General features: G+C 40.7%; 1 protein-coding gene across 1 annotated transcript in view; it reads right to left on the reverse strand.

Annotated features, from left to right (window-relative positions):
- Positions 1-27,661, reverse strand: part of ADAMTS6 (ADAM metallopeptidase with thrombospondin type 1 motif 6) — a 441,127-nt gene that overhangs the window by 366,992 nt on the left and 46,474 nt on the right. Inside the window, exons 2-3 of the mRNA XM_077462633.1 lie at positions 9,326-9,771; positions 8,212-8,576 (exon numbers count right to left, since the gene is read on the reverse strand). Of these exons, the coding sequence (XP_077318759.1) occupies positions 8,212-8,576; positions 9,326-9,422 (462 nt within the window). The 5' untranslated portion in view covers positions 9,423-9,771. The remainder of the gene's footprint in view (positions 1-8,211; positions 8,577-9,325; positions 9,772-27,661) is intronic.

A 27,661-nucleotide genomic window follows, 5' to 3' on the forward strand; every position in this document is an offset into this window, starting at 1 on the left:
GTATTTTGAGTTTGTGCACTGCATCGCAGAAATAAAAACATAATAATAATCTTTAACCAAGACTTTCACCAATATTTTTCTATGTCTAAACCCTTTCTGAACATCATGTAATTCATCTAGCTTTATATTAATTAATAAACACAAATTAATAAATTACAGTTGTGCTGTTTATGACTAATAATCAGTCATATCTAACCCACAGGGGAATTTTGATCTACCTGAGAAAAAGATTGTCAAGTATCCTATTACTTGTGTACTGCTTAATTAGAAATGCATAGTATAAGGTATGATGGGCAAAACTATACTTGTACTTCTAGAAGTCACATTCCTGGCTCAGGAGTTACTGCAGTTAGTCTTTTTATTTGGTGATATACTAACCATACATTAAATCGGACCTTCAAAAGCCCTCCTTTTTTAATCTATTTCTTACTTATCTTCTTTTCTTTTTTTCCCCTACCTCCCCAGCCTGATCCCTACCCATTCTCCCATAGGCACATCATATATTCCACGAGGCATTAGCTTTCACAAAGTAGCTGGAGGCGGAAGGGCATGATGCTGAAGGAGGGTAGGTTGGTGGCGTATCATCAGCAGACTTCCTGCCTGAACCAGGAAGAGACAGCTGGCTCCAGATGATGTCAAAGAGGAAGATGTGCACCCAGCATGTGGCCTCAGATCACAGCATATCAATGGTAGCTTTGCTAATGTGAGTATGCTTGTTGAGTTTACCCCAGCGAAAAAGGTAAGAGGTAGATTTACAATAAAGAACAAAAGGGCTAAAATTACATTTTAAATGGCCCCTTTGCACTGTTGTGTTGCTGAAATGCGTGAGTTCAACTTCCTGATCATTAAAATAGAGTCTGTTCCTGTCACCTTGCAACCTTGCAGTATGTTTAAAAAAAAAGAGAGACATGTCTGTTTTTTGCATTTAATGCCTAAGGAGACCCATAAAAGTCAACGATGGCACATCAAAATGCATATAACATGTGACAGGTAATGGCACATGGCCATGGCTGCTAACCCTATCTACTCCAAATTCTAAACGGAAACAAAATGCATTGGAAACACGCATCTACACATGTCAAAATATATATCAACACACAAAGAACAGTTTGCCAAATGTCTTGCAAAATATATATATAGCACTTGACCTTGAGGGGATTACAAGCTGACTCAGATCTGCTGTACAGCAACCTAAAATTCAGGGTTCCAAGTGCTAACCAAGATTTTTGGCTTATGGGGCTGGCTGTGCACCTTGCAGAGGGATGCAGCTTGTTATTAGCCCTATCTGTGATAGGTGCTCTTACTAACCAACAGTAAGGTGCATCCAGAGATAGAGGAGGGACCAGCACCACTATTCAGGAAGCTTGGCTTTATTTCCAGTACAAGATGGCCCCATAGTATGGGATTTCTTTGAGGGCTATACAGTTGATCCAACGTAATGTGCAGAGAATAGCCTGATAGCTGCAGGAAGTAGTCTTCTTTATGCTTCCCACCATAGGTGTGCTATAAAACTCAACTTTACTGTAAACTGGCATTTCACTTTAATGCAGTTGCTGGGAGGTGTAAATCACATGTCTGCTAAATGTATCTCCCAGAGACTCTTGGATGCATGCTCTGAAATTCCCAGTTTCTAACAATACTGCCGACACTGTAAAGCCAAATTGTGGTGTTACACTCCCAGGAAACACAACTAAGAAGTTCACATGTTAAGCAGGCCATTGATGATACTATGGTTGGAAGGAAAGAAAATCGTTTGGGTGAATGCCTCCTGTTGCACTATTGTATAATGCCAGCGGGGGCTGTAAGGAGCACTCCCGGCTGGCAGAATAGAATGGTTAATATAGTCGCTGGCAGTAACCATATGTAGAAAAACCTGACAGGCTGGTTATCTATTGATTGACTTGGGTACAATCAGCCTGCCCATACATGGATCAAAATTTGTCGAGTTCCTGCTGAAACACACAAATTTCGATCCATGTATGGCCAGCTTTAGACTACAAACTGACCCAATGGAAGAGTGAAAAAATCAAGAAACAAAATGTACCAGAAGGAAAATCATTCCACTGAAGTCTACATGCAATGCAACACAGTGATAAGCACTTCTGCCTTGCAGCACTGGGGTTTTCACTTCAAGTCTTGTCAGGGTACTACCTGGAGGAGTTTGCATGTCCTACCTATGTTTGTGTGGGTTTCCTATGGGTACCCTGGTTTCCTCCTACACTTCAAAGACATGCTGGTAGGTTGACTCCTGTCTAAAATTGGCCCTAGCATAATATTCTACTGAGCACGTCCAAGATGGGTGCTTCACCACCTGACCCAGTAAAGCACTTGGAGATCCCAGGAAGAAAAGCACAAACAAAATGAATAAGTTAAATTTAAAAAATAATACGACAAGTTAGTAGGTGATTCAACCCACCAAGGACACCCAAAACGGAAATATCAAAGGTGAGTGGAGTTGGCTTTGGCCCAATACAAGATATTTTGCTACCCCCTTCAAAACTACAACTAAAACTTGAAGACAGAAAGTTGATTCCTTCTGTGCTATCATACATGTGCACATACAGTATTTCGGGATTACCAAATGCTCAAAAGAAATATATAAATTCAGAAATTCCCCAGATTTCAACATCAGCAAGTTTTCTAAACATCCCATAAAAACAGAAGATAATGTACATGACTAAAAGCTCATCACCATGTATGCAACATAGTGCTGATGTATCAGGAACAATCCACAGCACTTACTAAAAGCCACAACTTTCTGATACATGATCTCTGAGAAAGGCATGCTCTGGCAGCAGAAAAAGGGCAGAGTGTTCCTATTCATCATTGCAAGCGATTTTTTTACAGAATGAATGAATCAGTCGAAACTCAAAACAATAAAAATACAGGAAGCACTTGAGAATATAACTGCAGCACTCAAAAGCATGTTGCTGGTGTTTCCTCAGATTAGGCGACCCGTCAGAATGTGTAACGGAACTGCCGTTTCGTCACCGCCATATTGCTACACCCTGCACTCCTTAATAGTAAGGATACACTGAGAAGGTGGAAAGCGGACAAATTGTTACACCCACTGGAGTTTTGCATTTTACACTTATTTGTAACAGTAAACTGAGGTTATACAGTGAAATAGAGTACTTGAAACTCCATCTGACTGGTTAAATGTTGAACTTTAAAAGCAGCGGCAAGCCTGCTGATCTCATAGGTTTGCTAATCTGACAGAAGTGCGCTGCTTTTAAAATTCAACATCTAAACATTCATACGGAGTTCTAAGTACTGTATTTCACTATAGAACCTCAGTTTACTGTTAAAAATAAGTGTAAAATGCAAAACTCCGGTGGGTGTAACAAGATTTCCCCTTTCCCCTTCTCAGTGTATATTTACCATGGAGGAATGCGAGGTGTAGCAAGATGGCGGCGATGGAACATCACTTCCATTACACATTCTGATGGGTCGCCTCATCTGACGAAACACTGGTGTTCTCTCTTTCTCCACAGAACATTTTACATATAACAGCTTAAAGAACACCATCTCAGAAAAGATCAAATTATGTTCCACACTGACAATTAAAGTCTTAAGCAGTCCATACATGGAGCAAATTTCTTTCCTGCAAGCACAGACATTGTTGATAGGGGAATCCATCCCGCCAAAACCATTGTGTTCTTCCAGTGGAGAGGAGGGGCGGGGGAAGCCGCCCCCAGTGGGAGAAGACAGTAGTTATTGCTAGCAGCCATATAAGTACTATGCAATATCCAGCAGACTTGTTGTACCCAAGTTGTTCGATAGATCAACTTGGTACATTCAGTCTGACCAAAATGGTTTGAATCTTGGCCGATTCAGCAGGAAGTGGCCGAGATTTGAACCATCTATGGCCCCAAGCTGGCCTTGCACTAGTAAAATTGAATTCAAAATGTTTTTGTTTTAAGAACATTAGTTACATTTTTTTAATCATTAGTCGGGTCAAACTGACAATACTTTTAGACCACAGTGATGAGAAAATTCGCAGGAGCAGGATGGGACAAATTCATTGCCAGTAGTATATGTAGTTTCAGTTCAGGAAAGTCAGTTTGCTCCAAAATCTAATAGGATTAAAACCCCTGCCACTTCAATTTTTGATGTCCCAAGGAAGTAACTGGAAAGTAGGGGGGGACCTCTGAAAGTGTGGGGAATTCACATCTTAGACAGTTTGTCCATGGAACAGTTGTCCCCACTGGAAGATTTCTCCTCACCTCTTGTTCTGGGGACAATGTTAAAATTTCAACATTTCTATCATTTTATTTCTTGGTGACAATGGTCACCAGTAAAAAAACAAGGGGTGAATCTTCCCAAGTGGGACACAGTAACCAAGAAAGACTTAACAGAGGGTCCAACTCTTCCCCATGCTATCCAAAACTAAAAAACTTTGCGTATACTTTATAATAACTCTTTCTTTCCCAGGAAAACAGATAGTGAATATTTACTGCTTCTGCTGCCAAACAGCGCTTCACTAAAAAAGAAATATCCTTTCTTAATATCCTTTCTAAATATACTCAGCGAACAAAACATCCAGAAGTGTCTACCTCCTGTCCCCCTGAGCTTAGTGGTTGCTTCCACTAAACCAAGAGTTCAGGTCAATTTAAAAAGGCAAAAGTTTAAAGTAAAACGTTTTTCTATATGTCCTGTTATCAATTACTGTGTTCACATGCAATTCCTTTCCATAGAATGACAACACTTGCACAAGTCAGCTGCAGTGCTGACACTCTTTCCTGCCTTCTTCTGAGTTGGACTACAAGCAGCCAATTCAATGTCAATATGCTGGCACGCTGTGCTGTAGTCACCATTAACATTATGCTGGCACATTCTGCTGTAGTCACCAATAACAATATGCTGGCACATTCTCCTGTAGTAACCAAATGAAAACTATGATCAACAGTATCAGCTGGCAAGTGGACATATCCACATGAAGTTCCTATAAAGCGTCTAGAGAGGAGAGGAGAGAAGAGCAGAGATGATACCAAGGGACAACGTTAATAGTGTGAAGTGAAATGAAAACCAGCAGCCAATTATTTTTAACCTTCGGTTCTTAATTTGCACTATAGAGCTCAATTAATTTTTTTCCTTTATGCAAAACAGGCATTACTAATAAATGGGGCCTCTTCCACTAATTTTAGAGGAGATTTCCAATAAATAAGATAATTTTCTATCTGCCTGGGCCCTTTCCTCTCACAGCCTTTGGGCTAGTTCATACATTCAGCAGTCCTTGCTGCCCCTCTGAAAGCAATTTGTGGTGGACCACTTCATAAAGGCATGTGAAAGGCATCATGCTGTAACTATGTGCATTACACATGGTTTCAGAGAGCTTGTGCCATAGCCCCATACACTTAAATAGGTCGCTATTTGGTGCAGTATCACCCACCAAATGTGACATATTGTTTCATTTTTGCTGCGCCCATGAAGTGAAGCCTCATGGTTGTAGTACGCGTACAGCCTTGAGCGGCTACATGCCTCTATTTAACAGGGTGGTCAGAGATGGTAAAACCATGACCCAACCACTTGCCCCTTGTGTGAATCATAGTCTGCATTTTATCCTACGTATCAAATTCTAATCAATGAAATTAATATGTTACACCTGAGAACTATGTATCATAAGGTGAAGTTACAATACCAGATTTCATCAGCAGGTTTAAACTCTGTAAATGGAATGTTCTACCTCATAAAACCCTGCTGCCAATTGAGTGCTACATGGAGGAAATTTTAATTATTTATGTTCAGGATCCAACCTTCCCATCCTTCATTCTCACTTAAGAGAGAATGATGTTCTCCATGCTTGGTGCTTCCGGGGATTTACACATTACATATTCCAGGGAGCATCGGCATCCATACAGCAGATGTAGGAGAAGGGCGGGGGCCTGGCAGTGCATCATCAGGGGCTGGTTGCCTGAACCCAGAAGGAACAGCTGGCTACCAATGACGTCAGGGAAGAATATCATGGAGAGGGACCTGGTATGTGGCAGTGCAATGCGGTTCGCACCAGAACAATGCTTGATTGGATGGGTCGTGAGTATGTGAATTGAGGACAACCGGGCATTAAGAAAGAGGGGATAAAAAAATTGAAAGGGAAGGGAAGTTTTTGTTTTAACAATTCCAATGAACAGCACTGTAAATGTACCATAACTAAGACCTTCGAATAGAATCTATACAGCCAAAAAAAAAAAACATCCAAATAGATGCACTGCTGGAATATCATACAACAGTTTTATTAAAAAGACACATTCACTTTGTCAATTCAGAGAAAGTGACAGTGTCTATGTAAAGGGGTCCCCTCCACCCACTGATACTCACCTTGCCATGTCCTCTCACTGCCCCTTCTGCTGCTCCAGCCAGTGGAAATAAATAGTGCTTCTGGGTATAGGGGAGTATTTGACCTCTGATGTGTCAGTGCTTGGGTCACATAACCAAGTAAATAATGTCAGCATCCCCATTAGCATCTGACACCAGCCTACATTGGGAATTCTGGTGTTGACCGTGACAGATGAAGGAGTGGTGGGGGAGCGCTGGCAAGGTGAATACTAGCGGGGCGGGGTGAAAAGGGGCCATTACACAGACACTGTTTCCTTGTCCTGAATGGGCCCCTGACAGTGTTTTGATTATAAAAAATATCTAACCCATAAAAACAATGAAATACGTACTCAGAAGCATCTGCCCAATAAGCATAAGAAATGTCATCTTACCCCCAACAGAGAACAAATGTCAAAATAGAGCTAAAGCCATTGTTATACTGTTAAACAGTTACATTCAAGTCACAGTTGCTTGTGCTCTCAACTGAACTGTCAAGTCATCAAATTGCTGGTGTCCTAATGGATTACATGTGCAGCACCATAGCAACTACAGAACAAACGGAGGCTTTTAAGATGGCAGCTTACTTGACTGTAAATATAGGAGAGCTTTGTTAAACTTTAACTAGTATAGAGAAGACCAAGGTCTTAGATCAGCCAAAAATGTAATAAAACAAAGCAGTCCAAAAAAGAGAACAAAAGACAATTCATGTGAATAATAAAGTTAAAAGCTCAATATCGTTGTGAAAACATGTAAAAGACATAGTAAATGTCTAAAGCCAAAGCTAAGGATTTGGAGATCTATCCAGGACCAACTCACAATTTAGAATTTGTCCATGTTGCATAAAAAGGAACCCTTTTGACAACAATTTGAACTTGATTAAATAGGGGAGGCACTAAAACTACAGGTTACAGTGTAGTAACTGCAATAAATCAGGTGTGACCACAATTTCACACCAAATGTGTTGTGTAAACATAAAGTTAATGGCGCCTGCCACACAACATCCTCCCCTGTAAATGCAACCTGTCTCAGCTTCTAAAGTTTGCTCTGGAGCAGAGGTCTCCAAACTTTGAAAACAAAGGACCAGTTTACTGTCCTTTAGACTTTAGGGGGGGCGGATAGTGGCCTGTGGGGATAGAAAATTACCCATGTTCCATAGGAGTAAACAATGCATCGGGCATGGTGACCAGTAGAGGTAAATAAATTACATAGCACCTGTAGTATTATGGGGAGAAATAGTGCCTCATCGTTGGTTTTAGTAGGAGGAATAGTGCCCCGTTTTTGGTATCAGAGCGAGGAATAGTGCCCAGTCACTAGTATTAGTGAGAGAACTAGTACCCCTTAATTGGTACAGGTGGGAGGAATAGTGCCTCATATTTGCGAAAAGAATAGTGCACCATGGGCCAGATATCTAAGAGATCTAAGACCTGAAATACAGGGAAGCAGCACTGAGAGGGTAGGAGCCAGTAGAACTGAAAGTTCCAAATTGCAAGTGCTTGGGTAAGTAAATAGTTTACTGGAGAATTTTTAAAGCTAAAAAGCTCTTTAAGCTTGAAACCAAGCACCACTATCTATGTTGATAATATAACCGTCTACCCATCAGCTTTTAAATGCAATTTTTCATTTTTTTCATTTTTCATTTAAAGAAACTATAGTTAGAACAATACATAATTTTACATATCTTTGATCACATGGGGGCTGATTCACTAAAACTGAAGAAATTAAAATAGAACAAATATTTTAGCCCATCACAAAACCAATCTTTTGTTCTAGTTTTTCCTTACATTTTAATGAATCAGGTTCACATTTAAAAAAAAATAAAGTAAGTTACAAAACTATACAGCAACACAAAACAATATAAACTGTAACATATGACTTTGAAGCTGATGAGATACTCACCAAGCCATTGCAGTTGCTCAGAGCCACTTTAGTTGTGGTATTTTGGTCCTGTAAATATCCCGTGTAATGACAGTTCTCTATGAAATCGTGTTTAAACTCAGGCCCATTCTTCCCCCAATATTCTACTGTAAAGTGTTTGGAAACCAAATCCGTATTTAGAGTCAGGTTTAAGTGAAAGTGCTTGCCATAGGCAGAAATTTTAAAAAATAATTTAGAAGCTTCCTGCTCTTGATCTTTAGAGTCCATACTCCTCTTCCTCCGTGAGTGTTTGTCATTCTTCACAGTAAAACTGACAAAATCCCCATTGTGGTTAACCCTTATAGGAACCGTCAGCTGGTAGTGTTCAAGGTAAGACAGGAACTCCCCTTTGTACACGTAAGTCAGGCCAATCCATGAAGGGACCATGCAAAGGAAAAGGAAAGTAATAGGGAGTAGTACAAACTAGATCAATACAACAGCCATTATTCTAAGCAAGGTTCTATTGGCATCCTTATAGGCTAGCATATCTTGGTAGATTATCTCAGCAATGTCCTACAGAAAATAGTGTAAAACATAGTTAAATAAAAGTGCATTACAGATAGCAACTGAAACTGGGTGCCTTTCACACACACAAAGAAAGGCCCAGACTGGCAAACTAGACTCCCTAGATTGGCTGGTACATTGAAGCATTTGTGGGCTGGTGTGAGCTTCTGCAGGCCATTTAGTTAAAACCAGGCCCTTTTGATAAAGTAGAAAACCTTTAGCCTTAGGCTGCACAATTTTCTGTGGGGCTTGGAAAGTAAGTCACATCTCGTGTCTAGTGGGATGTGTATGAAAATACTACTCTATACTCACAATGTGGCTCTTACCATACGGAGGAGCTTACAGTGAACCTGTACAATTTTGCTGACATGTGAAGGTGGCATTATTATCAATAAAAAGTTTTGACAGATGGGTCTTAAACATGTCCAGAACTTTGCTGTTGACATGCTGGGTGATATAAAATAACTAACACAATATACATTTTAATCAGCGATAAGTGATAAACTGGTGGATTCTTGAATTAAAAAAAAAAAAACTAATGTGGAATACGGAAATGAAGATTCACTGGTTACATCTAATAGAAAAACCCTACCTTGAGATCGATAGGTGAGTCTTTGGTCCCTGTGAGATTCCGATGAAACCATGACAAGGCCCAATATCCAGGTCAACGTCTTCCACAAAAGTTCCATAATTTGGAAAACAAGAAAACGGACACGTCTTTCTTTTTTGAATCGTTTTCTGTTTGAGGCTACCTCTCTCCTACAATATTAGTTCGATCCCAGAACGGAACCATAACAAGTCCATGTACTTTTCTTCCTTCTGTGCCACCACCTTGATTAGTGGCTTTTCAAAGGAAGATTTACTTCTTAACGGAAGGCCATCTCCTAAATTTTCTTTCTTCTTTGTCCATTTTGTCTTAGTCCAGTTAAAATGCTCACAAAAAAGTTGAAACTGACAGAAGAGCAAAGAAAATAAATCCTTCACGCAGCTTCTCAAGTATCATATAGGAAAATTAATGAGAGTGGGCCATTTCTGTACCTGTAGGAAATTAAAAATAAGAAAATGTAAATCAAACCAATTTTTGCCTATGCAAAACGAAGGAAGGTAAACCCCCATAGCCATATGACAGAATGATTAAAACTTGGTGGTTATAACTAATGTTACAAAATATGGAGTAATTAAATTAAGCCAGTGTTGTTCATCATAGCCTAAATAAACATTTAAAAGACTAAACATAATTGGCTAACCTAAATAATGTGTCAAGGCCAGACTGTTCATTTTTCATTAACGGCATAAGGAAAAATTATATAGTTTACTCTTCCCTCCCTTTTTTTTTGGAAAGTAAAGGTATCTGATTTCACAGCATGATAAAATCTTTAATTGAAGAATCTAAGGAAAGAGAAAGAGGAAGGTTTATGGAATTGAAACTTTCATATTATACTTCATGTAAATTCCTGTCATGCTACTCTCATTCTGGTGGGACTGTGAAAGAGAATATTGTCAGTCACACTAAATATGAACTTTTTTGTACTGCGTCAGTAAATAACTTGCATACACACGAGTTCAATACAGTATTAATGAGGTCAAGCTAAAGGGACAATAAAAAAAAAATCAAACTCCCAGATAGATAAAACAGCTCACTTAACTTATGTATATGCCTGAACAGATACATATGACATGTTGAACAAATCTATAGTTCCTTTCATTCTCATCTTTTCTGTGTGTCTATAAATATTCAATCATCTAAAGAGCTAGAGAAGATTAATACCCACAAAAAAATTAACCAAAAACAGTTTGGAAGACTTTAACAAATAAATTGAAATAGACATATAGTACTCCAAAATTAAAACTTCACATCACAATCTTCCCATAACATGCACTTGATGAAAAACCTCTAAAATAGTCTTAAATGTCCCCCATAAAACTAACACTATCCAAAGCCCTCGTATGTATTAGATCTCCTAAGGTGTAACAATATAGTTTATGGAGCTTCCCACAAAATTCAGGTTCCTAATAATATAAATCCAAAAATCTCTCAGTATATGTTAAATACTCCATGTAGTAGTACCCCATTATCCAGTGTAGTTACATGTACCACCCACTCACTGGAGATCATGTAATGATTGTTGGTCCAGATGAATTAAGTGAGTATCAGTTATTCACATACATACACGAGTGGAATGTCCGACAGAAAAAGTCAGACGGGAGCTTTTCATCGTATATTCCGATCATGTGTATGCCCCATCTGACTTTTTACGTCCAAAATTCTGACGGACCTAGAAATAGAACATGTTCTAAATATTTCTGAAGGAACCAATTCCTATCAGGAAAACCGCTCGTCTGTATGCTGTTCCGACGGACCAAAAACGACGCATGCTCTGAAGCAAGTACGAGATGGAAGCTATTGGCTACTGGCTATTGAACTTCCTTTTTCTAGTCCCGTCGTACGTGTTGTATGTCACCCCGTTCTTGACAGTTGGACTTTGTGTGATCGTGTGTATGCCAGTTTCAGCAGAATTCCTTCGGAACTCCATCCGAAAAACCTTCAGAATTTATTCCGATGGGAAAACCGGTCGTTTGTACAGGGCATCAAGGTATGAAAACCACAACATGGCTCCAGTAGTCATATAAGCCGAACAGCCACAATTTCATGGCCACTAACAGGTTAAATGAATAACATTTAATATCATTACAATGACATGTGAAAGTAGGTGGGATATATTAAACAGCAAATAAAAATATTGTCCCTAAAGCTGATGTGTTGAAAGCAGAAAAAAAGGTCATTGCAATTTGTTGTGTATGGGGCAGCGTAGCTGCAGACCAATCAGGGTGCCTATGCTGACCTGTGTTAACAGTCAAGCCAAGCACCTGCAATGGGCATGTGAGCATCAAAACTGGACCATGATGCAATGGAAGAAGGTGGCTTGGTCTAATGAATCATGTTTTCTTTTACATAATTTGAATGGCCTGGTGCATGTGCATCGCTTACCTGGGGAAAAGGGGTCACCAGGATGCACAAAGATGTCACCAGGAGGTCACCAGGATATGGAAAAAGGGCAAGCTGGCAGAGGCAGTGTGATGCTTTTTGCAATGTTCTGCTGGCAGTCCTTGGGTCCTGACATTCATATTAATGCTACTTGACATATACATCCTACCTAAACATAGTTGCTGACCATTACACCCCTTTATGGAAGCGTTATTCCATGATAACATTAGCCTGTTTTAGCAGCAAAAGGGAGACTTACTCAATATTAGGTGGGTCGTCATAAAGTGTGTCTACGTCAAAATTTGCAATCAGTTTATTATACATAAAGCTAAAGTGACCCCTTGATGGATCAAGAGCTATGTGAATTCAGACAAATTACATGTTCCACAAATGTTGCATTCGTAATATAATTGTGAATTATAGTCCCTGGATGGCTGACCATGTATATGATTCAGAAGTAAACCAAGTACATCTGTGAAATGACAAATTAAATGTAAACGCCTTATTTTGCTACATATAGATCAACATTGTATTTAATAATTACAGTATATGTCCAGTAAAATGAACCCAATAAATCAAACAAAATTTAATTTGATGGGAGAGATCCTCCTTAAATCATCATTCTCTTAGGACATTTCTGTGTTCACAAGAGGTTTAATTACTTCTTTTGGGTCTAATGTTATTTATACATTTTATTGTATTTGTGGATAACAGCTGTAGTAACTTTAAAAGATATTGTCAATATGTTTCTGAACAATGCAATGAATCCATTATGGTCCAATAAAAGAATGGTTATATTTTATATATCATTGGGGTTCCTATCAATGTTGTCACCCCAAGTAAGATTTTACATTACAACAAACGTTGGTTAGATATTATGTATCATTGGGGTTCCTATCAATGTTGTCACCCTAAGTGAGATTTTTACATTTGCATATTGTATAGTTCTTTTGAATATTGTATAAGGGTTATTACCCATTTGGATCTACATGTAGTTGTAATTAAGGGTACGTTGTAGCTAAAGACTGACTTTTGCAGTGATACTTTTAAAGGAATTTCATTCAAAAGTTTCTACAGCACTAAAAATCTTCATATGGTATCACAGCAACACATTTAACCACACAATATATAGTATTATAGCATCACCTGTGATTATATTTTTTGTTTGGCCCCAGGGCACATTGGGCATTTAGCCTTTGCGCATGACATCCTGGTATTTTTGCGTAGGCAGACGCCACAAGCACACTGTCCAGCCCTGCTGCCAGCAGCCTGTAAAACTCTATGAAGTCTGTGTTCTGGGCATTTGCCCCTGGGCGCATACTGCCCTAAATGTTAGTACCACTTGGTGCACCTTCCAGCCACAGCATCTGTTAGCCTCTCAGTGAGTTTTATAGGCTGCTAGTAGAGGGCTGAACAATGTGCCTGTTCCTTCCACCTGCTCAATAATGCTGGGATTTAAATTACCATTTTATCTGAGCAAGATTTTGCATCCACAACAGTGCATATAATTGTAATCCTTATTATTATAACCAGCTCATAAAACAAACTTCAAGAAATTACATTTTTGCATTCACAAAAAACAGATATAATTGCAATCCTTATGATTTCATTTTAATTTAATTTTGGAATTGTATATTGTTAAGAATGCTATTTTATTCTGTCTGTTGGAGTCTTCAAATCAGTTTTGGTTGCTTTTTTCAGAACAATACACAAAAAATACTGGCTCATCTCTTGGACTAAAATTGCTTACTCTTATTTGACTGCACAATTTGAGATGAAGTCAGAAAGAGTCCACCTCGTTTAATGACTGGAGAACATCCAGCATTATCTAACACTTTCCTACCTAGCCTTACTGTCCTTTTATTTTATTGGATTTGAGTTCTTTCAATTATGGAGGCTTAGCATCACATATGGTCATTACCTAAAGCAATTTGCATCCTTAAGCCGGCCAAATCTCAGCACAGTTCATTAGGGACAGGCCAATATTCGATCCATCTATGGGCAGATGGATTGTACCCAAATCGTCATCGACAGAATTGGGTACAACAAGCATGTCAGATTTTCAGCATGCAATTATTGGCAGTGGCTATAGCCACCAGCAATTATCATTTTGTTCTCCTGGCAAGGATGGCTCCCCTAGCCGTCCCCCCCCCCCTTGCCACTAGGAGGACATAATAGTTCCATGTGAGGCATTCCCCCATCAACACAGTCAGTGTCAAGCGATTTTCTTTCCTGCAGCCCATGGTTTCAGGATAGAAAATCACATCATCTATGGCCTGCCTTAATTGCCCTCTACACCCCACATATTTAGAAAGGAATTACAAATAATATTTAATAAATATCTAGTAAGGAGAGAAGGGTGTGACCCCTGGCCATTGGCTGAGCAGCACAGGTCACAGAAAGTCAATGGAATCACTGGTCATGTAAATAACATGCAGCTCTGCAGTACTAAATGCTCTTCATGTTTCCATTGTTCCTGCATAAAAATATATGTATATTTGTGTTCAGTGTCCTCTTGCTTGAGCTGAGATATCATAATAATCTTAGTGAAGCTACAGCCATTAAAAAACAATTAAGGAAAATCAAATTGACTTGAAATGAATCGTTTGTCAGAATTTCAACTCTCATCCATAAGATGATTTTCATTTCAAATATAGTGTAAAACAAAGTGCCTTTTGCAAACAAAGAGTACAAACTTTGGGAGATTCCAAACTGAGATACTTAAATACTGGAGTCATTTGAATGATGAACAAGAAGGAATGTTCACCAAATGGGGTCATCAATCCTATTTGTAGTCATTACTACATTTATGAGATGTGGTTTTGTGAAACATCATTCAAAAATGTGTGTATCTGTTTTAGATTGTATTGTATCATTTGCACTTCTGATCCTGCATATCAATATACCTCCACTTCATTATTCTTTAGGAACATCAAGAAATAATCATAAGACATACTACTCTTCCTTTTTAACTTCCAATTTTACGACCAGGCAATATATAAAAATATAACCACATTATATTTCCAACTCACACTTAATGGCTTCAACCAGGAAACCTTGACATTTGCACAGATTATTTTCCTGTCAAGAAGTTTACCAAGTACTACGGCTTCCCAATACTAATTCATAATTATTTTTGAAATACTCTTAACACCTCCATAAATATGTTTACTGCTTATGAGGGCCACATGCCTATAACTGCCATTGATACATGTCAGGATATACTACTGTAAGTCTATATAGATCAATGTCAATTACTTCTACTCAACATGCCATAGCTCAAGAGGTCTGAACAAACAGAGAAGCAAAGTTTCTGTGATGCAATGGGTCAGTACCCATTTGTACACTGTGCAGCCATTTGGATAATAAAGTTAAAGTAGACCTAAACCCTGGACGACCTTTAGTTTGCTAAACCATATCATAAAATAATGTTTCACTTCATCCTTTATTTTTATAACTCGGTGCTTCTGATCTCCTCCAGTGTCTTTCAGCCATTTCCTGTCTAGATCTTGCTGGTCCATATCTGAGCAATACATATTGGCATGACCGGCAGGGGTGCATTTGACAAGATGACAGGTGGGAAATAAAACATGTCATGTGATGACCACTTCCATGCATGCATATGTTCAACGTGCAACTGGATATCCCAATCAATTAATATCTCAGAAAATAGAAATGGCTCAAAACAAATTAAGCACCAAAGTTCTCAGCCTATGTAACTGTCGTTTTATACCTGATCTTCTTTCCGGTGGTCCTAGTGAAAGGTAATTAGGACAGAAAGCTGAGGAGAGTAGCCCAGGCTTCATAATGCCTAGCTATGATCCCAAGCACTTCCAAATGAAGTTAGGACATTCCCAGGCCAGATACTCTACCTGCTAGTACAAGCTCCTGAAGAGAGTGATGTTCGCTTTGAAACATGCTGAGTTTTTTAATGTTAAATTAAAGTTTAAATCAAATTGCTTTGAACTGGATTGAGTTGCTCCATTACCGTCATCTGCTCTGAAACCAAGTTTATAAAGTGCTGCTGCCGTGGCTTATTCACCTGGCATTTTGGCCAGGTGAGCCTTTTCACTTTTCCATCTGAGTCACTGTTTTCATTGTTATAATCATTCCACTGTGTGCTCTATTCACACAGCCACCCAATGCTTATTTATTGAAGATCCTTTGGGGGATATCCAACAATGATCTTCACCTTTATCATGTAAAAGAAAATTATTCTTGCTTGCCTGATACACAGAACTGTGGTTTCCTGGTCAATTCAAGAAGTGAGCACCTTCCATTATTGTGATATCAATACCCAACCCATTACTGATACTCTAAGCCCTTGTACACACGGTTGGACATTCCGATGGAGAATGTCCGATCGGACAGTGTTGTCGGATAATCCGACCGTGTGTGGGCTCCATCTGACTGTTTCCGTCGGAATATCCGACCAACAAAGTTTTACAGCTGGGCTATAAAATTTTCCAACAACATGATCCGATCGGACTTTGTCCGACCGTTTTTAGAGAATTCCGATCGGAAAAAGTGCCCCGCATGCTCAGATCAAATTCCTAGACCAAACATAGTCCTGTCGTAACGAAATAACGTCATCACGTTACGAATGATTGGATTTTCCGTCAACTTTGTCCGACTGTGTTTATGCAACACCAGTTTCCGGCAAAATCCGAAAATCTGACGGATTTTGTTGTCGGAATGTCCGACCGTGTGTACAAGGGCTTTGTGCTACCCCATCTTTTTTGTGTTTTTGCAACATTTAAAGCGGAAGTTAACTGCTCCTAAATTAGCCCCCCACAGACACACACACGTGTTATGTGCCACATGCGCCATTGGTCTCTTCCAGGCATTTTTGAGCTAGAAGAGATTGGCAGTGTATCTGTGCACAAATGCTGTTAGATTTCTAAAGTTCCCAGCGCCATTTGTGCTCATGTGAAGAAATGCGGCACAAACATGCGGTTTAGTAACACACTGCCTCCTAACATAGCTGTGACATAGCAATCCCAGGAAGCAATGGGGCCTGGCCTAGACTGCCTTGAAGCACAAAAAGAAACAAAATGGTAAAGAAAAAAAAATGTATCATCTGTATAAGAGGGGGGGGGGGGGGGGGGCAAAGTAAGAAATTGGGTTTCGATTTTAAATGAATTGACATGCTCACATTTGAGTGCTGAGTCCCACTAGTCAACACTACTCATAAAGTGAAACTATATATATATGCTATGGGCATTTAAATATTTACAGGGGAGAGCAAGGTAAGCTAGAGAACAAATTGAATAACACTTTTACTACTGCTGTGAATTGTGAGGATTAATTGCTCCACAGTGCCTGCAGCTACATAGGTCAGTAATTTTCTTGTTTAAAGCTTACTAAGAATATATAAATATTTGAATGTCCATACCATGACCACATATTGATTTTAAAGTGCAGCTAGCCTCAGATATATTTTCCATGTGAATTACATGCATGTTAATATGTAGACTATGAAGACTGTTTTAGTTGATGATTGGTTGGAGCCATCTTTGTTCAGGGTTGAATCTACTTCCTGGTTAATGACACCGGCCCAGGGATGACATGGTCATGTAAACACTAATGCCCAAGCACACACATCAACCCTCCTAATGATGACTGTGATCTAGTGAGATAAAAACTACAACAGTTAGTGTTCAGTAGGAAGTAGTAGAATGAGGAAATGCTTCCTGCCTGCAGCAGACTAATGGCATTATTTGCCAAAGATGCTCATTTCAAGCCTAACCACAATTATTTGACTAGAGTTTAAGGACACGCAGACTTCAAAAATTACTGATAGACAGGGCTGTTTTTAAGGCAGGGCAAAAGGGGCAGCTGCCCTAGGCCCTACCATTTTTGTGGTGCCCAAAGCAGCTGCCTCATACTTATCAACTATCCTTATCAACGTCCCTTGAGGCTGTGTCCCAATATCTCAGTATGAAGCGCTGCTACTAATGCTGCCCAGCTCTGCCCTATTGTTGTGTACAGATGACTCACCTGCAGACCCTGTTTTTACATGTAAATTGCCAGCATTCATATGTAAATATCAATTGCATTCGTATGTAAATAAAGGTGGCATTTATACACAAATAGCGGCGGCCAGCGGCATTGACATGTATATCATGCCCCCCGAGGTCATATCCACAGTAATCTCTAGCAACCAGTCAACAAGCAGAAATCATGTGCTGTAACCTCTAGCGACTAATCAGTGAGCCGTAATGTGTGCTGTAACCTCTAGCAAGCAGTTCGTGAGTGGTAATGATACACTGCAACCTCTGGCAACTAATCGTAATAGCTGCCTGATCTGATTTAGTAAACTGATTTTGAGTTTAGCTGCTATTTATTGTATGTCTCAGAGCAGGTGGAGAGCGAAACTGCATGGGGGGGGCAAGAAAAGTTTTGCCGAGGGTCCAATCAATATTAAAGACGGTCATGCTGATAGGTCCACAAAAAAAAGTTCATGTTGGGATGTTTCTTCACTGCAGAATTAAATTCAGAAAAGAGAAAAAACTAATGAGAGGATGTCATTGTGTGGCAAATATAAGCTTCTTCCCAAGCACACTCGGCTCTATTACCTGTGATGCTTCATTTACATGAACAAAGGTGTTTTATAAGAATTAAAGCTATTGCACAAGAAAGCAGATAATTAACAATGAATATCTTTTGACATGGCTGGCTTCACAGTCATGCACATTCGGGTAGATTTATAGGGGTGATTTTGTAACTCTGGAATAAACTAGGGCATACACTTTTATCCATTCCAAAATAAAATGACATTCATGATAAATATTCTATGCAATGTGTAATGCCATTTGAAAAGTCGATGAATCAAATATTGTGGCTTGGCTTTATCTATTTATCTCTTTTTTTTTCATCCCGACGCCTTGGAGTCCTATGAAATGAATTGCAAATACATTACATTAAAAAGGAAGCTGTGATATGTTAAAGTTGCCAGCATGTTACATTATCCTGAAAGCTGGCACATGCAACCCTGATGCCATAGCTCCCAACTGTCCCTGATTTAGAGGGACTGTCCCCTCTTTCTTGCTCATTTGTTCCCATTTTGGTCTGAGGTATACGCCTCTATAAACAAATGTATTATTTAGTTACTAGAAGTATTTTACAGCAGTAAACGCTAGTGCCGTGTACAGACAATCGGAATTTCCGAAAACAAATGTTTGATGTGAGCTTGTTGACGGAAATTCCGACCTTGTGTATGCTCCATTGGACATTTGCTGTCAGAATTTCCAACAGCAACATTTTTGACAGCTGGTTCTCAAATTATCGGAAGTTCCAAGCGTGTATACACAATTCTGACGCACAAAATTCCACGCATGCTCAGAATCAAGCAGAAGAGCCGCACTGGCTATTGAACTTCATTTTTCTCGGTTCGACGTACATGTTGTTACTTTACCACGTTCTTGACATTCGGAATTTCCGACAACATTTTTTTGACCGGGTGTAGTCAAGAAAAGTTTGAGCCAACATCCGTTGGAAAAAAATCCACGGTTTTGGTGTCGGAATGTCCAATCGTCTGTACGCGGCATTAGGCTGCTTTCACACTGGGGCAGGCGGGTGTTAACGTTAAAACACTACTAGTTTTAGCGGTGCTTTACCGCAGTTTTAGCGGCGCTATTCAGCCACTAGCGGGGTGCTTTTAACCCCCCGCTAGTGGCCGAATAGAGGGTTAAAAACACCCGCAAAGCACTGCTACCGTTGCTTCTACAGGAGTTTTGTGTTCTGCCTGTAGAAGCAGTTCAATGTTATCCTATGTGTCTATGCACATTAGGATGTTCACAGGCGTATTTTGAGTTCAACTTTTAGAGGCAGGAAAAAAAACCTTCTGGTTCGCGTTTCTGATTGGAGCATACTGGCAGAAAAAAACGTAAAACTCTCCAAACGCATCTAAACTTTATACAAAAAATGCTCAATTTGAGCGTTTTTTACTCTCAAGAGAACAAATGTTTTTTTTAAAGCCCAGTGTGCATGGAGCCTAAATGTAACCATAGAGTTTCTGCGGTTGTTCACATGAGATGCCAGTATAGAGAAAAAGTAGTGGTGAAAAAATAAATCACTTGTGAGTTAACCAATCAATTTTTGCTTACTGATTCTTCATTGCCTACATACCTTGGTCCATTGCAAGGGTATGTCCTTTGCTTGTTTACTTTATACTAAAAAGTGCCCTTTCTCAGAAAGTTAGGAGGTATGTAATACCTAAATGTACTTCCTTAGTATTGTTAAAGAAGGACCCGACGATGCACAAAGCATAATCCCATCTTTATCTTACCTTGTATGCTGTAATATAATAAAAGTCCTAACTAATATAATATTATAATAATGCTTACAGGATCATGAAACAAAAAAATTATTTTCTAGGGTTGGGGGAGAACAGTCACTCTACTCAGGACATCTTATCAAGAAAAACTGTTAAAGCATAAGTAATCACTTATGGAAACTAGGAATATAGTGGAACTTTTCACTTAGCTACCAGATCCATTGCTAGGGAAATATGGCTGGATAACATAAAGTTAGTGACAGATCCTCTTCAGTCTTGCGGCTCTGCACCACAGCTCCAACTCTTGCATACTCCCTATACTACCAGTGAACATCTCCAGAGTATTGATGTCAAGCTTCTCTTCTCTTTAGAGAATAGGGACTGTTTTTTTTCCATGTTCACACTTGCCAGCATCACATGCTCATCTTTCCTTTGCTCCCCCCAATCTGGGGTGGGGGGGGGCAATTCACCCCCTGGGAGCAAGACAATAAGTAGGTATGTAAAATATTTCACATTATGCTCCAAGCAAGATCAGGCTTAACACCCCCCCCCCCCCCCCAATCACATCTCAGGCTCATCGTCAAGAGGAGGAAGGCGCGTGATCAACCGCTAGGATCAAGCCAATACAATTTATTCAAGTACAACGTATACAAATGCATATATAATACCATAAAAAAGTTCCTACATTTTCATAAAAGCTGGGTTACAAAATATACACATTAAAAGTTTAAAAATTAGACATGCCCATGCAAGGGCAAATACTTAAAGTGGGCTGACCCACTTTGAGTATTTTCCCTTGCATGGGCATGTCTAATTTCCTCCTCTTTTTTCTTTTTTTCCACTCAACCTTCTTCAGACCACCCCAGGTCAGTTTAGGGAGCGGGACACGCACGATCAACTTCCACATTTATTTCAAATTTTTCTTTACCCCTCCCCCCTTTTTTTTACTTCCAAAAAAGGCCTACCATGGTATATCAATAACGCCTTCAGGAGCACGGGAGAAATTCTTTCTTTGTTTACTTTATTATTTGTTTACTAATGCAAGATTGTCAAAGTAGCGTGCATAGGACCGCTCAAACCGTTCCAGTATTTGCAAAATGTGTGGCCTCAGCAAGCACTGCTCTTTCACCCTGCTCATCAGAGCTTGGTCACAGAAGTGGGGGCATGGCCAGAGCAGTGCTGGTTGAGGCCACACATTTTGCAAGCACCAGATCGGTTGGAGCGGCGTCTTCTGCAAGCAGTGATCAGTGATCTCTGATCACTGTGATCATTAGGGATAAGCTTCGTGTTCGAGTCGAACGTACGTTCAACTCGAACATTGGCTGTTCGTCCGTTCGGCGAAATCCGAACTCTTGGTCCGTTCGCGTCAAAATTCGTGTGGCGCTCACGGCCCACAATACACTGCGATGGCGCAGTGCATTGCTGGCTCATGATTGGCCAAGCATGCACTGTGACCCCGCATGCTTGGCCAATCGCAGTGCCAGCAGCGAGGAGAGCCATGATTGGCCACAGGCAGGATGCCTGTGGCCAATCATAGCTCAGGCTGTGTAGTGCACGCCCCACACTATATAAGGCCGCCATTGAGACGGCCTCGTGTAGTGTGTTGGCATCTGAAGCAGTGGGTGTTCTGTGTACCTTCAACACAGTACACACCGATCGTTTTTGGCTGATTTCCTATCTTGCTCTTGTGTAGTGGTTATTGTCTGTGCCCTGACCGCAGTATACACCACTATATTCACCTCACCTATATAGCTAGTGATCTATCTTTAATAATAGAGCTTGCAGTCAGTAGTGTTAGGAGATAGTGCGTGCTCTGTACCCAGTACATAGCGCTATAATCCACCTACATAGCTCTTCTCTATTTGAGCCCACTTGCCATCTGCAGGAGTTATTGGAAGTTGTGTGTGCCTCCAGCACAGCACAGTATACATCTGTATATACCCCTTTATCTCTGCTGTTTTCTGGTTATTGTCTGCGTGCCCTGACCGCAGTATACACCGCGATATTCACCTCACCTATATAGCTAGTGATCTATCTTTAATAATAGAGCTTGCAGTCAGTAGTGTTAGGAGATAGTGCGTGCTGTCTGCGTGCTCTGTACCCAGTACATACCGCTATAATCCACCTACATAGCTGTTCTCTATTTGAGCCCAATTGCCATCTGCAGGAGTTATTGGAAGTTGTGTGTGCCTCCAGCACAGCACAGTATACATCTGTATATACCCCTTTATCTCTGCTGTTTTCTGGTTATTGTCTGCGTGCCCTGACCGCAGTATACACCGCAATATTCACCTCAGCCTAAGGCCCAATTTTTCTTCCCCTGTTTAACAGGGGCGTTTAAGTACAATTTTTGATGCAACGCTTTGCAGCAGGGCTAATTCCAGCAAAAAAACTAGAGTATATGGAAGAGGTTGCAGTGTGGTGGCACCAGCAGCAGTGCCTAAGGCCAAATTTTTCTGCCCCTGTTTAACAGGGACATGTAATTACAATTCTTGATATAATATTTCACAGGAAGGCCCCTTCCTGTGCCCACCCAGAGTAACGGTGAGGACTTATAGTGTTGTGGCACCAGCACCACAACCACCAAAGGTCAATTTTTCTACCACTGTTCAACAATGGCATGTAATTAAAATTCTTGATATAATCGTTCACAGCAGGGCGCTCCACCAAGAGTCACTTTCAGGGCTTACAATGTTGTGGCAAAACCAACACCTTGTTCCGCCATTTCTGCAGAGCATATAGGGCAGGCCCCTACTTTCAAACATCCAACTTACAAACATCTCCTACTTGCAAACGCAAGGAGACAGCAGCAAGTGAGATGAAAAAAGATGGACGACAAAACAAATTATACAGGGGTGATAACCCTTCCCTATGTTTTCCAAAAAGCTTAAAAATAGTTTTTTTGACTGGAGCTACACTTTAAAAATGTACCAGTTGAAAATTACAAACAGATTCAACTTAACACAACAAACCTACACAGTCCCTGTCTTGTTTGCACCGCCTGTATACTGCTGTTCTGAGTATATAGGGCCTGGGGGCCACACGCATTTCCTTTTTTTAATATGGGTACAGGGTTCCCCTTAATATGCGTACAAGACCCAAATAGGCTGGTAATGGGCAGGGAGGGCTACCCATGCCATTTTTCTCAATGATTTTCAACCATATTGCAGGAACCAGATATAACATTAAAACCGCAAGCAGTTTTAAATGGTGTTATTTCCGTTTAATGTAATTTTGTGCAGGGACTGTTCTAAACACGGGAAACACGTGGCACTTCACAGGCATACTACAGACACCCCCCAGGCACCATATTTAAAGGAATATTTCACTTTTTTTTTCACTTTAATTGTCAGTAAAATCAGTGCTCCCGCCAAAACGGCCATTTTTAAAAACATTTTAGGCATTGACCCATGTCCCCTGGGGCAGGAGGCAGGTCCCCAAACTCTTTTTAGGACAGTATCTTGCATATTAGCCGTTAAAATTAGCACTTTCCATTTCGAACGTTCGAGTCCCATAGACTTCAATGGGGTTCTAACGTTCGTAACGAACGTGGGGTCCGTTCGAAAGTTCTGGTACGAACCGAACCGGGGGGGTGTTCGGCTCATCCCTAGTGATCATGTAAAAGCTTGTAGCGCCGCTCAAAGTCAGGGCTTAAGTGTCCCCCCGCTGGTACTCAGAAAATGTGAGCAGGCATTTTATTCACTAATACAGGAGTGTCAAAGTGTCATGCATAAGACGCCGCTCAAACCGACCCAGTGCTTGCAAAATGCATGGCCTCAACCAGCACTGCTCTGACCACGCCCCCTGACGCGTTTCACCCGCCCATCAGGGCTTGGTCACAGAGGTCTGGGGCCACACATTTTGCAAGCACTGGATCGGTTTGAGCGGTGTTTCATGCATGATATTTCAAACTGACAGCCCATATGCACGTTGCACCCATGATTCACTGCTTTCCAGGATCCTGTAGGAAAAAATAATAAATGCACTTTTTTCTGCAAAAATATGTGCATTTATTTTTTCTTAAAAATAAAGTTAATTTAGCCTTTAAAGTGCTACTAAAGCCTCTGTTTTTTTTCTTGAAAAATACCAAACATGTTATACTTACCTGCTCTGTACAGTTGGTTTTACATAGAGCAGCCCAGATCCTCCTCTTCTTGGGTCTCTGGTGCTCCTGGCCCCTCCCTTCTGCCAAGTCCCAGCAATGCAAATAGCTTGCTGTGGGGGCACCCAAGCCAAGCCGCTGCTCTGTGTGTCCATTCAGTTTGGCCCTGCCCCCTCTCTCACCTCATCAGTGCACTGATTTTGATTGACAGCAGCGGGAGCCAATAGCACCGCTCTGCCATCTTAGCTATTGAGGAGGGAGAGTCCCAGGCAGCCAAGACACTCCTGCAACATTGCTGGATCGAGATGTGCTCGGGTAAGTATTGGCGGGGCTGCAGCGGACTGCTGCATACTGAGGTTTTTGCAACATTGCTGGATCGAGATGTGCTCAGGTAAGTATTGGGGGGCTGCAGTGGACTGCTGCATACTGAGGTTTTTGTTTTTTTTATCTTAATGCATAGAATGCATTGAGATAAAAAAAAACCTTCTGACTTTACAACCACTTTAAAATAGCCAGCAGGAACGGGTTCTATTCTGACATGTTTTGTAGTAGGCAGAGCGCGTTTGCAAAAATTTTTCATAGTTACACTTTACGTTTATACCAACCTATGTACTTCCTCCTCCTCCTGTCCATCAGTTTAGCAATCCCTTGCCTCCACTTGTGGCAAGTCAAAATAAAGGCAGATTTACCTTAATTATTAAGTATCTTTGATTTCATGAGTTTTAAAGGCTTACATATATATGAGAAGGAAAAGTTATTTTCTAGATTTCCCTGGGGTTGTCCTTTAAATATGTGCTGTCTGTAAAGCTGTGACCATCCTGCAGTATTGTGTGGTCTGACAGAGTCATAACGTAGTTATGCTGTAAACATTCCTTTTGGTGTTCTCTAAGAAAAAGTTCTAAATAAATAAATAATAAATGTATACTACTGGTATAGTATTCCAGCTGTGTCATGAAACTGGAGCAGAATGTCTGGAAAAGCTCAATTTATCATCATAAATTGCTGGGGGTCTCTCAGGCACACATAAGGGAATCGTTCCTCGCCCATGTTGAAATGAAAGCAGCACTGATGTCACTTTAAACCTGCCTCAACAAGAGAATACTAAAGTCTCCATTTACCTCTGTAACCATGTGCAAGATTCCAGCACAGGACAGATCTTAATCATCAAGTAAACTCTTTTCTTTCCTGTGGAGATCTTAGATACCGTGTCAATCACATGAAAGCTTAGGATTACCTTTTACAAGTGTACTTTGTTTAAACAGTAGGAACCCTGGTGCTTAAAGGAAAACTCCACATTTATTAAGGGGAAAAAAAACATTGCTGCTCAAACCAAATGTAGTTTAGGGTGACTAAAAACTCTACAGTCTGCATCCAGCTATAATTTTAAAGGTGAACACCGTACACCCTCCTTAACCCCCCTCCCCCCAGTCCCTGCTGTACTTACCTTCGACAATCCTCGGCTATCAGGGCTCCCGCAGCTGATTCAGAGATCTGGGGATTTGAAATCCCTGCTCTTTCCTCTCTTCTCTATGCAGCACTTCCAGGACAGACCAGATCAGGTCACTGTTACAGCACTGACCAATTGCAATTCATCTGGTCTGCCCTGAAAGCACACAGAAGAGCTGGGATTTCAAAGCCCCAGACTGCTGGAATGGCTAAAGGAGCCCGGATAGCTCAGGATTGCCAGAGGTAAGTATAGCAGGGATTAGAGGGTTTTGAAGGGGGTATATAGTGTTAGTTTACCTTTCATGCAATGTCTTTTCTGCATAAAATAAACCTACCTGCCTGCTTGCAGCTTCTTTGGAATGTAAACTGAACTGCTCAAGCGCAGATCAATTTAAATTCTGGCACAGCACCTGTGCCGGTGTTCTGCCTAATAGAGTCCGGCCATCCATATGTGTCCGCTCCGTACTGCGCATGCGCAGTACGGAGCAGACGAAGCTTCGGAAAATCTCCGAAGCTGAACGGCGCCTGCGCCGTGAGTGGAGGAGGTAGCCCCACTATCCAAGGGGACATAGGGTTTAGAATTTTAGAGGGCCCCTCGCGGGCGAGCTTCGCTCGCCACGCTTCGGGCTCGGCCTCGCTGCGCTCGGCTCTTTTTTATTCTAACTCTATGTCCACTTGGATAGTGGGGATAGAACCTGGACTCACGGCGCAGGCGCCGTTCGTCCTCGGCAATTTTCGGAATCTGTGCTCCTGTGTACTGCGCATGCGCAGTACGCAGAGGACAGCATCTGATGGAGGACCCTATTTGACAAGACACCGGGATGACTGCACTCCTTCTCATGCATAGGAGTGATGTCATCCTACACTACCCAATGAAAATGGCTGACTGTGACCCACGATAGATTGGTGTGCTGCTCAGGCTCGCTTTTCCATCTGGTGGGTGATTCCTGTGTCCATTGCTATTGGAGTGCCGGCAAAGGAAGGGAGCTCATCCCAGCTTCTGTGGTCACTAGAGGAAAGGAGGAGAAAATCCCCGGTGCCACACATCCACGGGGGTTGTGTGATGATGAGAAAAACAACCTTAGCCTGGGCAGTGGGCAGAATGAAAAAAACCTAAGGCTTTGCTCTAATGAGAATACTTAAGCGTATGCTTGTGCAAGGGCTGTGTTTTCCTACACCTGAGTACATGGGTGTCCCGTGTATCCCCATTCAGGCAGTTCCATTGTTGTATATTGGGATGCAGTGGCTGCACAGACACACTCATCCATCACATGGGTGTACACTGTAGTACACTTGTGTGAACAAGACCTAACAGTGCATGATCAGCCCTTAGGTGAACTTGTTCCCTCAGATGAGATGCTAATGTATCATGAGATGTAGATATCATCCTTTTTAAAAGGGGTTCCCCAGGAATCTGAAAATGAAGGGTTCTCTGGGGTAAAAGTTTGAGAAAAGCTGCTGTAAAACGTCTATTATGGCTTAGATTTCTAAAAAAAAAGGAGCAAAGATGTTATGTATGCAAAAATCTCTGCACTTTATATACCCATATAGCAAGCAATTGAGCTGCAATTTTGAAAAAGACTTGCTAAGCTATTGCAAGACTTGCCAGACTTCGCAAGTTTGTTAATAATGCATAATGCATAATAATTTGTCAATAATGCTGCATAATTGCAGCAAGTCTGCATTGCATGACTCCAGATCAACTTTCTTTGCAAGTCTGCTGCAAATAGTAAATAGATGGTGTTGCGCTCCACATAAAATAAATTAAGTCTAATAACACAATTAATAAATAATCTCATAAAATCTTGAAAACGCACTCATGTGATTAAAATTAAAATCACTAAATAATCGCATAAAATCTTGAAAATGTGCTCATGCGATTAAAAATTCCATTAATTCTAGAATAAATACCAAGTGAATAATACAGTGCTTGAAGCTATTTCCTACTAATATTCATAAAATGAAGAAGCTAAAATAATCTATATACTCGTGATAAAGTGACAAGAAAAAAAATCGCAAGTCTTAAAATTATCAACAAAATCGTGACATCAAACAAATCTGTGTCAGTCCATGAAAGTGCATACAAGTGCCAGCAATATGTGCAAAAAGAGTATAT

The sequence above is a fragment of the Lithobates pipiens genome, unplaced genomic scaffold (assembly GCF_037356315.1).
Source record: "Lithobates pipiens isolate NorthernLeopardFrog02 unplaced genomic scaffold, aLitPip1_a1.2 Scaffold_3, whole genome shotgun sequence".
Classification (NCBI taxonomy): Eukaryota; Metazoa; Chordata; class Amphibia; order Anura; family Ranidae; genus Lithobates; species Lithobates pipiens.